Source organism: Lonchura striata, chromosome 1A, assembly GCF_050655825.1.
Source record: "Lonchura striata isolate lonStrDom1 chromosome 1A, ASM5065582v1, whole genome shotgun sequence".
Lineage (NCBI taxonomy): Eukaryota > Metazoa > Chordata > Aves > Passeriformes > Estrildidae > Lonchura > Lonchura striata.
Genome location: NC_140741.1, coordinates 26,884,202 through 26,902,777, shown reverse-complemented (window position 1 = coordinate 26,902,777; position 18,576 = coordinate 26,884,202). Strand labels below are relative to the sequence as shown.

General features: G+C 49.2%; 2 protein-coding genes across 3 annotated transcripts; one reads left to right on the top strand and one right to left on the bottom strand.

Moving 5' to 3' along the window:
• The first annotated feature begins 1,117 nt into the window (after nucleotides 1–1,117).
• On the top strand, nucleotides 1,118–11,632 carry SOX10 (SRY-box transcription factor 10). Of its 2 annotated transcripts, XM_021554030.3 has the most exons (4): nucleotides 1,118–1,326; nucleotides 2,534–2,987; nucleotides 8,578–8,843; nucleotides 9,174–11,632. In XM_021554030.3, exons 2-4 carry the CDS (start codon nucleotides 2,578–2,580, stop codon nucleotides 9,887–9,889), a joined length of 1,392 nt encoding a protein of 463 aa, XP_021409705.1. In that variant the 5' UTR covers nucleotides 1,118–1,326; nucleotides 2,534–2,577; the 3' UTR covers nucleotides 9,890–11,632. The 2 variants fall into 2 exon arrangements, with proteins under 2 accessions (XP_021409705.1, XP_021409704.1); XM_021554029.3 differs by lacking the exon at nucleotides 1,118–1,326 and having other exon boundaries at nucleotides 1,333–2,987.
• Nucleotides 11,633–14,696: 3,064 nt separating this feature from the next.
• POLR2F (RNA polymerase II, I and III subunit F) lies at nucleotides 14,697–18,521 on the bottom strand. The gene is made up of 5 exons (XM_021553960.4): nucleotides 18,484–18,521; nucleotides 18,319–18,388; nucleotides 18,067–18,197; nucleotides 16,505–16,576; nucleotides 14,697–14,934 (listed from the first exon to the last, which is right to left on the bottom strand). Exons 1-5 carry the CDS (start codon nucleotides 18,501–18,503, stop codon nucleotides 14,844–14,846), a joined length of 384 nt encoding a protein of 127 aa, XP_021409635.1. The 5' UTR covers nucleotides 18,504–18,521; the 3' UTR covers nucleotides 14,697–14,843.
• Between the last annotated feature and the right edge of the window lie 55 nt (nucleotides 18,522–18,576).

Below are 18,576 nucleotides of genomic sequence, written 5' to 3'. Positions count from 1 at the left end.
TGGAGAGTGAATATCAGTTATAGAAGTAGAAAATGTTCTTGAAATCCCTCCAAACTGTTTGCCTGGGTCATATGCATTAATCTCTTTGTATTTTCTGACTTAGCACTGAAATGTCTTTCGGTTGGGTCTCCAGCAGGGAGCTGGGGCAGGAGCTGGGTTTATCTCATTGCTACCATAGGAGATCATCAGAATTTTTGTGGATGACTTCTCATGGTTGCAGAGTTGGTGTTGGACTATACAAGCCCTGGTAACAAAGGAAATTGAAGAAACCAGCTACCAGAGGCATGTGGGAAGTGAGCTGGAAAACAGATGATGTAAGGGAGAGCATTCTAAACCATTGAGAGCTGAGATCTATTACGTGTCCCAGTGTACAAGCGGCAAGAATGAGGATGAGCAAATGTGAGAGTCCTTCTCATTAGGAAACCCCATTTTCCTTGTGAGACCACATTTGCCTATAGGAGCAGCTCAGAATGCTGGAGGAAGCAGCATCTGCTTGTCTTGGCAAGATCCCACAGAGCCCATCCCTAGAGTGCAAAAATCTTAAGAAGGCTCAAACTGATATCCACTGTCCAGCAGCATGGCATTTCCCTGGACCTGATGTCCTTCACCCTCAGAACACTTCTGATCCCCTGCATCCCCTTCCCTACCTTGCAGATACAGGTCTGAATGATGCCCTTTTCACAGTGCCTGGACCCAGGGTCCCAGGTCAACTTGTTTCAGCATAGAGAAATCCTCATGCGACTCTGTGATGAGGACTAGGGACTCATTTAGTACATGGGGAGTGCTAGATCCTTCAGGAGTAACCATGATATCAGGGAGAAGGAGGAGGACCCCCCATCCTGAGGATGCACATCCTTCTCCCCAAACCACCCACATCCCTTCCAGCATCCCACCACCCCAACCTGCCAGGGCTGAATCCTCCAGCACCATATCTGGGGTGGCCATGCCACTGAGAGCAGCAATGCCAGCAATTCTCATGAAGAAGCTGGCACCATGGAAAACAGGGAATGTACTGGTGCCTGAGGTGGGGTGGGGGGCTGCCTGTGTCCCCTCCCCGCCGTCCCTGGCTGACCGTGTTCTGGCTCTGAGGAGTGCTTGGCTCCACCTTCCGCCCTTCCCTCCCCCGGTGCTAAGCAGCAAAGCCAGCTAGAGACATCCAGCCGGGGTATTAGTAAAAACCAAGCCTCCCTCCAGGAATGGCACTCGCTTGAGAGCCTCCCCGTGCTGCGCGCCCCGACACCACTGGGGCTGGGAGAGAGAACAGGGGGGCTATTGGGATACAAATCACAGCCCTCGCAGGATTTGCACGGCACACCGGCCAGCAATGTAAGTTTTCCTACCTGAGCTCGCTTGCACACACACACACTTTTGTTCACACTTTTCCCCCCTGCTCTATTTCTCTTCCTTTTTTCCTTTTTTCATTTTCCCAAACAAGAGTCTGTGTTGCCCTCCGAAACTAGAGGGACAGCAGCTCTTGCTATGCACTGTCTTTTTTTTTTTTTCCGGTTAAGCCAGAGGCATGCTTTTCCATCACTTTTTTTGTTTTATTTTTTCTTCTTCCATTTTTTTTTTTAAATTTATTTCTAGATGGGGAGTATAGAGAGGCCTTTATTTTTAGAGTGTTTCTTTCTCTTAGGGGGGAACTGCTGCACAGCAGCAGGGACTTTTAGAGGTGACTGCAAACAGAAGGAGAAAGGTGGAGCATATGGGACAGTCAACCCAAAGCTATGTCTTGTCTCAAAGTTAAACTTGGTTGTGTTTTTGTCTGGGTGTATATAGATATAGATATAGATAGAGATAGAGATACAGATACAGATATAGATACATGAATGTGAGTATGCATACGCATATACTGGAGGGTATGTGTGGATGAAGTATAGATGTATTTTATGCCTTTGGTTTATCAGCTGTGAGAACGTGGGATGAAATGTCCCCGCAGAAGCACTTTCTCACAGCTGGAATCAGGGTCTCTGGGTGTGGATCCCAGGCCTGGGCTGGTTCTCTGCGTGGTGGTGCCACCCGCTCAGGTTCCCTGGCACTGGGGTATCAGTCCCTTCTGGCTTATAGATACGGTGTCGGTGCTTCCCCTCCCTTGTTTCCCCCCAGACATTTCACTGCGTGTCTTTGAAATAAAGGGGCACTTCCCCACACAAGTTTGGTGGCTGTCCTCCACATTCCACTCCTCTGTGGAGTGCTGTGCCCAGGCAGAATGGTGCATGTCTCTCTCCTTTCAGGCCCCCAACCTTCATCAGCCCCTTCCCCACATGTCAGCTTCACATGATTGCAGAGATAGGGAGCAATATCCCAATTAATCAGGGGCCCCGACCCATCCCCACCCCCACTGATCACGGGTTCTGCGGTGTGCACAGCAATTGCGTTGCTTGCGCTTTAATTGAGCAGCCCCTGTCTCGTGGTCAGTTCTTCAGAGACCTTGGAGTCCCTTTCAGATTTGGTGGTTGCTTCTCATTTTCTTTCCTTTCCTCCTTTTTTCCTATCTTTCCTTTGTTTTTGTCTTCCTCCCTTCCCTCCCCAGTGAGAAGGACAGCAAGAAGGAAGAGGGAAGGCTTGAGAGCAACGATGGCTGACGACCAAGACCTTTCAGAGGTGGAGATGAGCCCAGTGGGCTCTGAAGACCACCACTGCCTCTCCCCAGGACCCTCCATGGCATCAGACAACTCCCCGCACCTCAGTGGCTCTGGGAATGGGGAGATGGGGAAGGTGAAGAAGGAACAGCAAGACTCAGAGGCGGATGATGACAAGTTCCCGGTGTGCATTCGCGAGGCAGTCAGCCAGGTGCTGAGCGGCTATGACTGGACCCTGGTTCCCATGCCCGTCCGGGTCAATGGAAGTAACAAGAGCAAACCCCATGTCAAGCGGCCCATGAATGCCTTCATGGTCTGGGCACAGGCTGCCCGGAGGAAATTGGCTGACCAGTACCCGCACCTGCACAACGCCGAGCTCAGTAAGACCTTGGGGAAGCTCTGGAGGTAAGAGAGACTGGTGGAAGGTGGGCTGGTAAGAAAGCAGTTAAAAAGAAACAGAAAACCAGAGAAAAGTGGCAACAGGATGCCACTTCACCCATATGTAGTAAAACGTTAGGTCAGCCTTCTGTCTTCTTGGCTGAGGTCTGGAGGTGTCCTCTAGAGGACTGTGTAGTTATGTGGAAGGATGGAGACTCAGCAGGATGGAAGGGGTGTCCCTTGAGGGGACTTCTGTGCGGTGAACCCCCTCACAGGAGGCACAGTTGTTGACTGAAGCTAGAGTGGTGGCTGGATGTAGGGAGCTCTTCCGCAGCAGAGCTCACCTCTGTCCTGGGCAGATGCCCTTTCCATGTGTTTCCTACTATGTTTCCCTATTGTTCCTGATGGGGACACTGTCATTCTGGTCCTCCCTGCCTGACTGCCTGGGGAGATCTTGCTTTCTTGGCTCACCTTCCCTGTAGGGCTCAGCTGTGCACTAGCAGTAAACTGGCTGAGCTCAAGACTTAAGAACTAAGTCACAGGTGGCTGCCTCAAACCTGTCTGAACTCAGATCCCAGCACTAACAGGGTTTTTTTTATGGTCAGTGCCACAAAGCAAGAGGGAAACCAATTTACATCTGAGAAGGAAGGTCAGGGGAAAGGAGACAGGCAGTCAGAGCCTGACACCCGTCTTTCCCTGTATGGTCCCAGTTTTGGCAAGCCACGCAAGTGCAGTGAGATGGACAAGAAGAGACACAGGTAGAAACAGGGGCTGAGGCTTAGCAGAGAGGAAGAGACCTGCAAGAGTTCCAGCCTTTGCAGGCTCTCTTGGAATATGCTGGCTCAAACAAACCCCATCTTCCATTGCACCCAGAGGGATGCCCTCCCTTCTCACTAGCACACATACACTTCTCCTTTAGCACCACCCGTTTGTGCACCTATTTTCACTTTGTGCAGATCCCGGGTCCTTCAAGTAGCCTCCCCTCCTTCCTCTAGCAGATCCATAGGCTGCTCTCATCGAGTGCAGCCAGCCCATGAGTGTGCAGAGCCATTGTGCTGGAGCCAGACGTGTCAGGCTGGCTGCGCCGCATCCTTCCCATCAGACACTCTCCACTGATAACCCCATCTACTTGCTGCCACAAGTCCCCAGCACAGCCCCCTGCCTCACGCCAACCAACGCAAACCAAGGCTCATGCAAACAGCCATCTCATTCTCACACCCGGACACCATTTCATAGAGGAAGCCCTCAGTTTTGGGTGAGCCAAGATACATTTTTTGAAGCAGAAGCTTCAAAACACACTCTCTAGCAGCTATTAATTCCTGGCTTCAAACTGCCTAGCTCACAAGAAACCAACCCATTGGGCATTAGACTCTCCCTCTGCTATGTCAGCCTGTTTACTGTGACTCCTGAGTGTCTAATGTAACCCCAGCAGAGGGATTTCTTTGGGAAGTCAAAGGCAGAGCATTTATTGTGAATGTCTCATCTGATCTTTCCTGCTTGGATCTCCTCTGCCTTCTTTTTACCACAGCACTTGCTTTAACCTGGGGCTCTGCTGCCAGCCTTTGGATTGTGAAGCTGTGTTGAACAGAGGGGGTGATGGGGCAGGGACCCACCATTTTTGTTCCTGAAATGTTGATTTCAAGATATCACTCCTTTACTGCAAAATTTTGCCAGATTTTAGAGCAATGGTGTCTCCCTCCGGATGCTGCATTTTCCTAGAAAATATAGCAGAGCAGTGAAATCTCTATAGGTGTTGCACTCAGAGCACAGGGAGACAGAGCCCCCAGCCCATGCCCACAGTCATGCACTCACATGCCTCCCTGCTCCCAGGACATGGCCCCCACTGCTGGCCATATGGGACTCAGAGCAGCAGGACATTGCCACCAGACAATGGACAAGGTCTCTGTGTGTTTCTTGGGGCACAATACAGGCAGGTAGCATTGCTCAGATGAGAAGCTTGTGGGGTCAGGCCCAGGGTTGTTGCAAGCTCTTGAGTTTGCCAGCTGGGTGCTTCTCTTGAATATCTCCTTTCCTAGTGCATGCTGAGGCTCTCCGAGCCGTGCCAGCCCCTACGGAGATCACACAACACAGCAAGCTGGATACAGTCAATATCTGGCCGTATGTATGTGTATTTCTGTGAAGCTGGGGGGAAATATCAATCACAAAACTCCAGAGGAGGTGGCCCAAAGGTTACCAGGATAGTAGTCCAGAGCCTCGCCTTCCAGTCATGGTGTGGCTGGGCTTCCTCTGCTGAGGTTCCCACTGCCTTATCTACACTGTCCCCCAGGTATAGCTCCTACACATGGGTACAGCTGCAAGCAGACAGGATTTTTTTCTGGATGGCTTAGCCTCACACTTTTGATGAATGTCCTTGCAAAGGGGGCCACCGAAACCTTACTGCCAAGGCTTGTTGCTTTGGAAAATGTTGGCTGTTCTGAGCTTATAAAGTGTGGGTTAAAGGCAAAGGCTGGTGACCACAGGGACTCCCTGCAGACCACCATTAAACCAAGCACATCCCCAGCAATCGGCACTGGGTGGGGATGGAAAAGGATGAAAATCTTGAGAGGCACCTGCAAAATAGGATGCAACAGCCCAGGACTTTTTTAAAGCCCAGAATTTGCACCGCCATGTCCTCCACAGGCACCAGCCCTCACTGGAAGAGGCTGCAGGATATGCCCTGATGGCCACATTACCTGTCTGACCCCAAACATGATGCCAGGGGGCTTATGGCCCCATCCGCTTTCTCCACTCTGTACCCATTAGGGTGTGTGATGGGTGTAGACAATAAATGGGACATACTAAAAAAGAAGGGAGAGTTTATGTGCTTGATGGTCACAAAATCTGTCCTTGAATGGTTTCTTTTCCCAGGGTGGGACAGGGAACAGCTCTCAAATGGAGGCTGGCTGCTGAAAATGTCAGCATGACTCCCAGCCAAAATGCCAGCCAGCACCACCTCCAGGGCTGAAAACAAGGGAGGCATGGGAAGAAGGGGAGGAAGGCTTAGTAGGGAGGAGCAAGGGGCCCTGATGGAGGGATCTTTGCGTGAGGGTGGCAACACCCAGGGAGTTAGTTCATGCCCACAAAATCTAGGGCCATGGATGTGTAGGAGGGCGGCTTTCTGCTCCCAGCCAGCGCTTGCCTTGCATCAGCTCCAGTGGCCAAGCCCATCACCGCACCGAGTTGTTTGCAGCTGAGCCCCCAGCCAGGGTCAGGCCTCTGGCTGCTGAGCCAGGCGCCTGGCACACGGAGCAGTGCCATGCCAGGCAGCAGATGGGGAGGCTCTGAGAGGCAAGCAGGAAGGTTTTAGCCCTTCTTTCTCCTCCCAGAGCGTGGCGCTGGATGCTTGCCCCTCTCCCCTCGGCTCAGGGGTGAGCATTTGGTGTCAGGCTTGGATAAGCCCCATGAAGGGCTTTGCTCTGTGATCCGTAACTTCTCTGCCCGTGCGAGATTCCTTTGCATTATGGCCTAGAGAGCGTGGGGGGTAGGAGGGGGAGGGCAGGAAGCAAGTGAAATCCAAATCCCCCCAATCTCCTGGCCTTTGCCTGCTCGCACCAGTTTCACTTTGCTAAAGCTGATTTGAATTCTGATCCCAGTGGGAGGGAGGAGGGAGCAGGCAGCCTTAGAGAGAAGGCAAAGATGTGGGGAGTGGACTTGCCTCCATCCTGTTGGTGGCACTACCCATGGGCTGCTGTCACCGAGAGAGGAGGTGAGGCACTTCAGCATAGCTCAGAGGGCAGGGACCTGACACCTGTGTATCCTCCAATGTCTCTGTTTCACACCATCCACAAGATAGATCTCAGAGGCTGAGCTTTGCAGGTTTTGCCTTAATTCTCCATATCCCAAGTTCTGTAAGGATGAAGGTTTTGCCAAGGCAAGGTTGCTCCCAGTCCACAAGGCCTATGAGGATTGACCCTTGCAGGTCTCTGGAGCAGCACAGGCTGAGGGATTAGAGCCCTCTAGGACTTGTGAGCATGCTATACAGTGGTGGGAGGGAGACAGGAAAGCTGGTGCTGGATTCATGGTAGCTCAGTTGCTTTAATCTCCAGGATTAAGGCAGTGGAGGAATGTGGTGTGTGGCCACAACCTGCTCAGGCTGACTGGAGTGAACCCAGGACAGCACCATGCCACACACCTTCTGTCTACCAGCCGAGGCAATGCACAAGGCGTAGGGGGGAAAAGGGTGTTTAGAGACCAACCCATTACTTGCTGGTAATCTGATCACCCACTAGATTTACCTGTGTGTTCCTTGAGCATACCTCCTCTTCATCTTCAGTTTTTCAGGTCAGTTCTGACCTTTATATCTTCCTGAGAGCCTACAGCTAAACAGAATTGGTCACATTTTAGTGCTAAGGGCTTCGGGGGTGCCAAGATGCTGGTACAGTCCCATCGCCATGTAGGTCTTTTGCTGGGGAGAAAAAGGTGGGGACATAACATAAATTGATTTTTTTTTTGGCTGTTTGTGAGCCCTGCCATTCTTAATGGCTGTTTGGAGTTCCCAGTCATGAGAAGACAAGTCCCTTCTAAGAGTACTAGTTTTTGGTTGGAGGCAGGATGACCTTGAGTCACAAGAACATGAGGAGGAAAATCATACTATGAAATTGAAGTGCTTACAGCTGAAATGCTGCAAAAGGCTTGAGCAATGAGTTTGATCTTCTCTTCAAGTGCTCTGAGGAATCCTGCCTGTGCATTTCACCATTTCCTCAGAGAGCCTTAACTAGAGCAGCCCATGATCTAGCAGGAATACAGAGAAGTAGCTTACATTTCTGCCGTCCCTTTCATCCAGAGGCTAAGGGTCATCTACTTCTACAAAGCCAGCAAATTAGCGGCTAAAGTTTTTACAACTGCTTGGCCAAGTTCAAGAAAGGCTGGTCCTTTGTGCTTCAACCTTTTGCATTATCCATGTCTGAGGTGAGGAGGAGCTCCAGGAATAGTGGAGTACACACTTTCTAGCCCTTCCAAATTTTCTTTCTGATAGGGTTTCTAGCCCTTTCCAAACTTCCAAATTCCCTTTTAGAATATTTCAAGATGACTAAGGGTTGCTTTACATGGTCCCTGTGGAGCCAATATCAATTGCTGCTATTGGTGCTCCAATACAGCCTCAAACTAGGAGCAGAGCCTATAGAAGGGGTGAGGTTAACCTGGAACAAATATAGTCTGGGGAAAAGCAAGAGATATGGGGCACTCAGCACTACAGGGAGTACACTACCTTTGTCCAAAGGACAATTGCAACTGCCCTTAATTTTCCTGAAGTTTTTAAAAGCAGCTCGTCCAAACTTATTTAACACAACTACAAAAGCCTGCGTTTAGCCCTTTGGCAATGGAAGAAAGGGTAAGTTAGACTTACTCAAGTGAGAAGCATCACACAGGTGGGGAAGGGGCATCCAGCACTGGCACCAACTGGTGGCAGGGTTAAATGACTAAGGAGAAGAAGGAAAGCATTGCTGTCTCCATGGAAACACTCTAAGTTTGTCCTATTGTTTTGGGAAGTACCCTCCATGGGGCAACATCCTGGCATTTGGATTTACACACCCTATGCCACAATACTGAGCATAGGTGTTTTTTTCTGATGGACCTGCCCCACTCCTTTCCCTCTTCTTTACCACCTCGGTCTCTGCAGGTTATTGAACGAAAGCGACAAGCGGCCCTTTATCGAAGAGGCGGAGCGGCTGAGGATGCAGCACAAGAAGGACCATCCTGATTACAAGTACCAGCCCCGCCGGCGGAAAAATGGCAAGGCCACACAGGGCGAGGGTGAAGGCCAGGTAGAAGGGGAGGCTGGTGGGGCTGCTGCCATCCAGGCCCACTACAAGAATGCCCACCTGGATCACAGGCATCCCGGCGAAGGGTCGCCCATGTCTGATGGTCATCCGGAACACTCCTCAGGTGAGTCTGGGGTCTCAGTGAATCTCTTGACAGACTACAGCCAAGTCAGAAACTCACACCTTACTCATGACCCAGCAGACTGCTGGTATCAGCAGTACAGGGACATGCCTGAGTTTCAGAGGCACTTGCATTCTTCTAGTCAGGCAAGATATCATTGCATCCTCCCTTTTTTCTACAAGATGATATAGAGATTTGGTTTTGTCTATTTCTTGTCTAGACAGCTGCTGGAATACTGGGAAGAACAGAGATGGGTTGTGTATACAGCAAGTCATAAAACTGTAACTCACCTGTTCTCTTTTTTTCCTTTTCAAAATATTCTTCACATTGCAGGTCAGAGCCATGGGCCCCCCACACCTCCTACCACCCCTAAGACCGAGATGCAGGCAGGCAAAGCCGATTCCAAACGAGAAGGACGTTCCCTGGGGGAAGGGGGAAAGCCACACATTGACTTTGGAAATGTGGACATTGGGGAGATCAGCCATGAGGTGATGTCCAACATGGAGACCTTTGATGTCAATGAATTTGATCAATACCTGCCGCCTAACGGACACGCTGGTCACCCAGGCCATGTCGGGGGCTATGCAGCAGCGGCTGCTGCTGGCTACGGCCTCGGGAGCGCCCTGGCTGCGGCCAGCGGACACTCTGCCTGGATCTCCAAGCAGCATGGAGTCTCCTTGTCCACCGCCACCTCATCGGTGGTGGACTCAAAGGCCCAGGTGAAAACAGAGGGGTCCACCCCTGGAGGCCATTACACTGACCAGCCCTCCACCTCCCAGATTGCTTACACATCCCTGAGTCTGCCCCACTACGGCTCGGCCTTCCCCTCCATCTCCAGGCCACAGTTTGACTACCCAGACCACCAGCCCTCGGGACCCTACTACAGCCATTCCACCCAAGCCTCTGGCCTCTACTCTGCCTTCTCCTATATGGGACCTTCCCAACGTCCCCTTTACACTGCCATCTCTGATCCTGCACCCTCCGTGCCACAGTCCCATAGCCCCACACACTGGGAACAGCCTGTGTACACAACTCTCTCCAGACCATAGGGAATGGGGAACAGTGACCGAAGCAGCGACGGAATGGCTCCGAAGAATCAGCACAGGCAGAAGAGCCTCCGAACTCCAAGGTCACTCAGTGCCATCCAGCCACCAGAACCCACCAAGCATACAAAAGTGCCTTTCTTGATCCCAGCTCTTGCTGGCACACCCACCTAGAGGAAGGTTTATCATCCTTTTGCCCTTTACCAATTTCACACAGGCCACATGGCTGGCTTGCGATGCCTTACTGGCCTTCTAGATGAGGAGGATTCTAGACATGGAATGACTGGTCTGTGGTGGGTTTTCTTGTGCGCACCCTGGACTGCACATTGAGAGAGACTGTCCTTTCCTTCCCCTCCCACACTGCTCCAGGGAGTTTGCAAGTGTTTCCAACAGGCCACAATGGCCAACACTTTGTCACCTGCTGCAGGTGTTGGGTGGTCGCTCAGCCTTGGCAGATGTGTCACGGAAGGAGCACTAGGGAGGATGGTATGGCCGGCTTCCTTGCAATCAGCGTTGTGCAGCAGTCCTGCCTAAGATTCACACATGCATGAATCTTGAACCCCTTGGAAGACCAACCTACGCTTGCTTCCCTGCTGATTTCCACAGCCGCACCCTAGCTTTTCTCCCCACCTCTCCCTACCATCCTGCCTCTGTTTAATCCCACACTCTTCCCAGAATGGAGATTTGAAGGCTTGCCTGAACAGTACGTGGGATTTGGGAACAGCAGGGTCAGTCTTAGCATTACTTGTATCACAGCCTGTGTGCACACACGTGTTCATATATGAAGGCAGAGAAGAGGTGGGGAAGGACCAATGAACCATTATGGTGCTATGGGTGAATCTTCCTTTTTTAAAATTACTCTGTATCATTCATGTCTGGCATTTCTGGCCTCCCAGTCTCTTCTAATCTCTTCAGAACCCCAAACAACCTCTGAGCAAACCTGGCCTTTGCTCTTCCATATCTGACAGTGTCTGCATGAAATGAAGAGGCACCAAGAAAGCTACAATGCATTTGTCAACACCCCAAGTTGATTCCAGTACTCTTTGAGCTCCCACTCCAAACCCAGGCTGAACTCATTCGTCCATCATGTCTCCCAGTCAGCCAACACCTCCATCCCATCTATGCTGAGAATGGAAAGATACTCCTGTGGCTTTAAGCAAAGTAGATACAGACCCAATCTCGGATTATGAAAGAAGCATATTTAGGTGCAAAGTAATCTTCTATGTCTTTGGGTTTCAAACTGGAAGTAACTATCTCTTAGAGATCAACCTCTTTTTTCAGCCCAGCATCTGAAGACAGTCTGCTTGCTTCTCCTTTGTCACCTCTAGGGCTGGGGTGTTTTGCCATGCCAGGGACTGAACTGGCACAAAAATTGCCACAGGCAAATATGATTCCTGGCAGTTGATTGCAGAGACATACTGTGGGACTTTTCAATGCATATTCCAGTCTAGAAAGAGACTTTAACTAAATGTGGACTGTGATGGGTGCTGCTGTATCCCTTTGTTGATATGACTGTCAGGTGCCCTTCCTGCCTCCCTTAGCTACAGATGACTTATCCTTGTGGTGTCTGAAAAGATCACGTAGAATGTTTGCTCCCCGTACGCATGTAACCTCTTCCAGCCCTGTCCCCTTATTTATGCAAGTAGCACCTTCCTCCCCTACCTCCCTTTCCTCAGTCTCTGTGCCATCCTAGCACCATTAACTCTGCATTAAACATATGGAATAATAAACTTATAAGTTTCATTTTCATATGTCTGGGTTTCTTCGACCTCTTCCTTGCAAGTCTCTTGCTTTTTCCCCCAGCACATGTATGACGGGTCACACACAAATCCTGTGTACAGCCTTCCTCTGCCTCTCAGGAAGAGGACACAGGTACAATTCTGACTGGCTGTCTAGACTTCTTCATGGATATGAAACTCACCTTCTGTTTACACCTCACCTCCAGTAATTTCTTCCATGAGAAAAGCACTAACACTGATTTCTGTTCTTCATATGAGATACAGCACACACTATCAAGAGTACTATTTTGCACATGCTTCACCCAAAAATTTCTTAGTGCAATTACTAATCCTCTCTAGGATAGAGGTGTGGGATTTCTCATCTTGGTTACTTATGACCAGGTAGCAGGTAACATACCTTCAAAAATCTTTCCCCCCCCCCCCACAAATTCGTGTATTTTGGAAGCAGCCAGTAATTCCTCTGTAAAAATTCAACTCCCCACCCTCTTGCCTCCCACAAGCAAGAACCTAAACACAAACACTCATACACACAGAGTATATTCCAGAATACATGCATACACTTCCTCACTTGTTGAAGAAGATATTCTGTAAATAGTCAGATCCTGGGAGGGTAACTGAACCTGTCTGGAAAGAAAAATGTGTAGCAGGTATCACTCTGCTTAAGAACATCTCTTGAGGCAGAACGATAGAAGCCCGTTTACCACAGACACTCCCAACAATTACAAGTTGATTCCAAAGGGCTTCAACACTGGTGCATGTGAGCAGATGCAGTGAGTTCCTGTTCACTAAACACTTTATGGGTGAGTAGAGTAAGCAGAACATCTAGGAACTGTGGAATGTTCAAAGCTTTTTAAAAAGCATAGCACTCTTTGGATGAAGTTCTGTATAGGGCCAAGAGCATCCACAGCATGATAGCTTAATTAATCTAATAATAGTGATGTCAGGTAAAGAATTCCATGCAAAATAGGACTGACCATTCATGGAGAGGAGGAGAAACCTATACCTCAAATCGCAGGCTGTGGGAAGAGCCCAGAAGGGCACTGCTGAGCAAGTCAGAAGCACAGGTAGGGAGGAAGGGAAGACATGGTGGAATTATAGGTATGAAAGCTGATTACAGGGGTGGGAGAGAGAAGTGACACAACATGGATGAACAGAAGAGTAGGAAAAGAAAGTTCTTAATATCACATAAGTACTCCAGCTCTTCAAGAAGCAAATTAGGAAAGTGAGTGCGCTCTGCCTCAACCATTCACCAGTGGAAGGAGAAGCCTCTCATAGAGGGGGGTTGTTGCAAGTAAGACAGTACTGAGAATACCACTGGTAACAGAGGGGTTAACCACTCCTCCTGCAGCCTAGTAGGAGCTCTCCCGGCATCCTTCCCTATCCCTTTAATTGTATCTGATACAGATGCAAGCCTGGGGAGGGGAGTCCAGTAGGGAACAAAGAAGCCATTTAAAAAAAAATAAAAAAAAGGACAAGAAAACGACTCCGCGCTCCATGGCAGACGCCAAAACGATTGCACAAAGGCACCATTTCAGGGCTGAAATTTCACCGCACCAACGTGATTAAAGGATTCCACTGAGGGTGGGGGGAGAAAGCTGAAGGCCACAGTGCTGCAAATTAACCTTTTCTTGGTAAGGGTGGCCTGGACCAGGAAGCATTTGCGTTCTTCACAGTCAACCCCCTCCGTGCACCTGCAAACGTCTCCACATCCCCTTTGACCTGTCATTTCACCCAGGGACCCATTCAGCTCTTGCATTATTGCCTCCAAAACCAGCCCTTCCTGTGCACAACAAGAGAGGAATGATAGACTGGTGCTTTTACAGGAAGCAGTAAGAGAATGACATTCATGGCTGTTACATGAGCCAAGTTCCCAGGCAGGTGGGTATAAATTCCCTTTAGGACATGGATGCTCATGCGCAGGCACCAACCACACATGGAGCATGATCACTTTATATATAAGTACAAGCTTTAACACAAACTAGTCAGAAATATTATTTCTGGACCAGAGCACAAAAAAATATAAGGCAGAAACCATAGGTGAGGTGCACCTTCCTCCTTCTCTTTAAAAATAGAAACCAAAACCTCTGAGAGATCTTATTAGCAAGATAATTGAGAAAATTTGGTGTGTTCTGCTCAAGCTCAGATCTTCCACATGCAGAGAAAGAACCTTGAAGTACACAGATCAAGAAACAAAAACTAGGTGAAGTGATGAAAATCTGCAGCTGGCTGGAAGCCTTTGCAGACTGTAAGGCATCCACCCAACTCTTGACTCAAGCACATTACCTCCCAGCACATCAGAGGTGAGAGTGCAGGTACCTGAAGGGGACAGATGACTGATCTTTCACCACAATATAGATCAAAGGAAGTCTAGGATTTAGCTGCAGTTGTGCCACTGTAAGAATCATCAGGGTATGTTAAACTGAGATGGCTTGTCCATCCCCAGGACCTCAGTTCCACCGTGTGCCAGAGAACAGCTGCACCAGGAGCAAGTGCAACAACAACCCACACCTGCTGAGCTGGTGGGACAGCGAGGGGCGGCCGCGCTTCCGGCTGGGGCAGTGCCACTGAAAGGGGATCCCCACTTCTGATAAGCAGCAAGGGAGCAGGGAAACAATAGGTGGCTTGATGAGAGCTGCTCTACGATACTCCTGAGAAGCCCCACAGTCAGCACTGGCCAAAGAGGAAATTGGGGGTTTCCACAGCAACCTGTTCAGGGCACAAAGGGCCAACTGTCTAGGGGGAAGCAATGGAGGTGTCTCCGCACTCCTATTTTAAGAAGGGACAGTGGCTGAAGGCTGGAGTCTTTCTGAAGCCAAAGTACCTGCCGGAGCATTTCTGTACAGCAGGAGTTTAATTGGGCATTAGTCCTGAAACCAGGGAGGAGCAGTTCTAGAGGAGGGAGTTACTGCACACTTTGGCCTAACTAAAAGACGAGGCCTTCAACAGTGTAAGAAAGCTGAAAAAACAGCATTGCACTCGGCTCCCTAATCTTACTGAAACAGTACATGACACACAGAGAAAAAAAAAATACCCAGACTGGTGGAGACAGCTAAGAAAGTAACCTCTCAGACATATAGGTTTGAAAGAGAAAATCAGAGGGCAAAAAACCCCAAATACATTTAATTTAAAATAGGGAGATCTAGAATTTATTTACAGAAACACTACCCAAAATTAGAAACAACCCTGGAAATGCAAAACCAAAAACAATGGCTGGAATCTGATCAGTCTGTGATAATTAATTCATCCACACCCCAGTCTTCATAGCTCCCATCTGGAAGGTAACGACGGATGATTATGGGGATCTTGCGTGCTCTGAAAGGAAGAGAGAGATGAACAGAAATGTCAGAATCTCCACCGTATCACTTCAGCAGGTGATGGAAGTGAGGTGCTTGGTGGCTCCAATAAGCTCATCAGATTTAACTGAGAGCTGTGCAGCACCAGTGTTTGATACTATATAGCGAAGTCCCAACAAAATTCCATCATTTGTAGATGCAAAGCACTCAGCACCCTCAGACTATGAACACCCAAGACCTCTCAGACCTCTGATGCTCCTGCAGGAATTGAGCCTAGCAATCTGAACCCGTTAAGAGACAACAATAAGCATCTAACCTTGGTACAGGGGAAAAATATAAATCCAGGGATTTGAAGAACAAATCCACTCCTTGTTTGACAGAAGGTTTTTCCCCACACAACACTATTTTTAGTGGCAGAATTCTGAGAACTTCCAGGGCAAACTGGTATTTACAGAGAAATTTGCATCCTGAGAGCATCAGATACATTTCAAGAAGGATACATGAAACAGCGACTATTCAGGTGCCAAAACCTGTTACAGCTGGGGTGGAGCACAGCACCTGCTCATAGTCCTTCCGATTAGAGAGCAAGAAAATTCTGAATACAATTTAACTTCATGAAAGCAAGTTTAAGTCAGCAAAGCATCATCAGCCAGTCTGGAATCTAGCCAGGGCATCAGGTTTTAACTGTATCAGACTTGAAAAGTAACACAACTTCTTTACATTCAGGGAGGTTGTTTTTCCAGTAGTAAAGTAACTCCCCGATGCCAAGAATTACAACTGAATTTTGGCACAGAACAGGACACACCACACTGACTTATTTTTCAGAACTTGCACACAGGCAGTGACCAGAAGCAACTCAGTCTGAGCCCAGGGATCTGACAGGAATATGGCCCAAAGGGAGTTGTCATAGATAAAAAATCTGCAAGAGCAGTTTCCGTGCACTGAGAAACTGGGGAAGCAGGGGGCTAATTTTGTTTAAGGACAGGGACCTAATCAGTAACAGTGTCCAGCTGCTTGCATGTGACCTGGACTATGCAGGAAAACTGTGGGACAGCAGGGAGTTCTGCTGTGGAAAAGTGGGCCTGCAAGTGGTCATCCAAAAGCTGCCTCTGCTGCAGTCAGAAAGGATTTATTCACCTTTCTGTAAGCAGGGGGAAAGGACAAGAAGCCAAGCATGGAAGGGTGCAGGAAATAAACATTCTCATCAGCCTAACTCTTATTTTAATTTTTGCTAGCACTTCATTTGAACACAGTTCTGTTCAGCTGGCTGCTTCAAAACAATTCCATTTGGGAAATTAAATCACTTCCCAAAAGATGAGGACCTTGGGATCCCATCACAGAAATAAATAATACTGGGAACATGAAGTAGAAGAGGTCCAGAGCACTCGTAATCATCAGTTTGCAGGAGCAAGTAGTCTGGGAGAGAGCAGCTGTGGAGAAACTACAAGATGAAGAAAGGAAAAGGCAACTATAGTACTTGCTCACTGTTATTGATGGAAAATAACGCTGTCTTAGAACAAACTGCTACATGTTGGGATGAGGAGAGGACTGCTGGCTTTACAGAAATCAGTACAAAATCTGTGACTTACTTGAGTTCTTTCATGGCAATGAGCAAGGGGTCTGTCTCTCCTTCCAGCTCCACCATCACAGGGGCACACATCCTAGGAAAAACATCAACAGCCACTTGAGCAAAAACACAGAGAACGAAGAGTTAAACACCTGCTTACCTGTGTCACCTCTACAACAGCCAATGAAGTAGGGGGGTGGGATGCTATCCTGGCAAAACTGATTTGCTCTGTTGTGCCCTTGAAGGAGAAAATTCCCCCAGATGGTTACAGACCAAACTTTTACTTCAGTGCTCTTCTTCTCCCATCCCTAGGGGTCTGCCAACCAGCTCAAGCTCAGTGACTGGTCAAATCCACACTCTCCTAGTCACCCTCTGCTGTATACTTAAACATGTAGAAAAGAATGGTTCTAAAATTAATCCAATTAAAAGGTTGCAATTGCTGTAAAATGAGCAGACCTTCTACAGCTCCAACACATTGTTTACATTCTGACCTGCTCACAGCTCCCAGGCTTCGATCAGGAGAAGAGAAGGGCTGGATTTACAAGGCATTTTACCTCTTGGAAGAAGAAACTCAGCATTTTGCAAAGGATTGTGACTACACCCATGACCTGGACAGTGGTGGCAGAGAAAGCTCACGTTATGTGTGGGTGAGGCCATGGGAGCTGCTGCTGGTCTGGGTTCTGAAAGTAGAAGTTGCTGGTGAAGCAGAACCAAGTGCCAGAGTGGATTAAAGGCCTGGCACAGCCTTTATCTCCCCCCATTCTTCTTGCCTCTCACCAACTGAAAGAACATGCATAACACAGCTTCACAGGCTGTGCAAAGAACAGCTTGCCTGCCTGTGAGCTTCTAAATGATGCACAAGAGAAGCCTCATTGTGAAGGTGGATATAAACAAGATGAAACTCAAACCCTTGCCAATGTCTAACATTCTCTCTCAGAAGGTAGTTTCTCAAAAAGCACACCGTTTTAAATATTTATTATTAAAACAAATCTAAAAAGTCAAATGAATTAAGAGCAGCCAGCCTTGACAGCACTTAAAGTAAATTTTAAATGTTATTGTCTATTATAAATAAGGCCTTTTTATTGCAAATACTTCAATAACCTTACAGCTACCCACAATGCAACTGCATTTGGAACAAATTTCAGGTTGGTTTGTTCACTCCCAATTCCTACAGCCCTGAGGTATCAACTGAAGTGATTTTGAAGCATCTCTATCTCAAACATTACCTTTCACAAACCAGTCACGAACTCTCAAGTCCATGCTGACTCTCTGAAGAAAGACAGAAACCAGAACTGTCTTGTCCCATTCCCTAGTAATTTTGCCCGTGATCTAGGAAAACTCATTGTGGCTACTGAATGCTCCCTCTTTGTGCACGCGTAGTACAGTTTCAGGCAAGGAGAGACACACAGACTTCAGGTGCAATAAAGAGTAAGCTTCAGTTTGACCAGAGGGTGACAGGCAAGCTCGGCAGTCATGCAAAGGATTCAGAAGACCTGGGAATTTTTAAGGGAAGAGGAAAGCTCTAATCAGTGTAAAAGGAGGCACAGCTGCAGCAGTGCTGGGGACACAGCAGGCAATACTCACGCTATCTGCAGGGCACGAGTGCCCAGGACTCTGGCTCGCTCGTACTTGGTCATGTAGGGGGTCGTGATCCGCTTCTGGTTCGCCTGCTGCCGTTCTCCCGAGGGCAGAATCTCCACGTTCTCCTGTCCCTCCTGGGGGAAACAGACCGCGCCGCTGCTCAGCCGCACCCGCCACCGAGGCCCTGAGGTGTGGGGGGAGCCGCTGAGGCCACCCCAGCCACAGCAGCCGCGCGGCCCTGCGAGCGGCACCCACCTCCTCCGCGTTCTCCAGGTCCTCCAGGCCCTCGTCCTCCTCCACATCGTCGAAGTCATCCCCGTCAAAGCTGCGGGAGAGACACACGCGTCGCACTTGTGGTCGGGCCGCCGCCACCCCGTTCCCTCCCTCCCTCCCTCCCTGCGCCCGCCGCCCCGCTCGCACTTGTCCTCGTTGTCGGACATGTTTCCCGCCGGGCGCTCCGGACCGGCGCTCCCGGGAGCAGCTTCCGGCCGCTGCCGTGACGCTGCCGGAAGT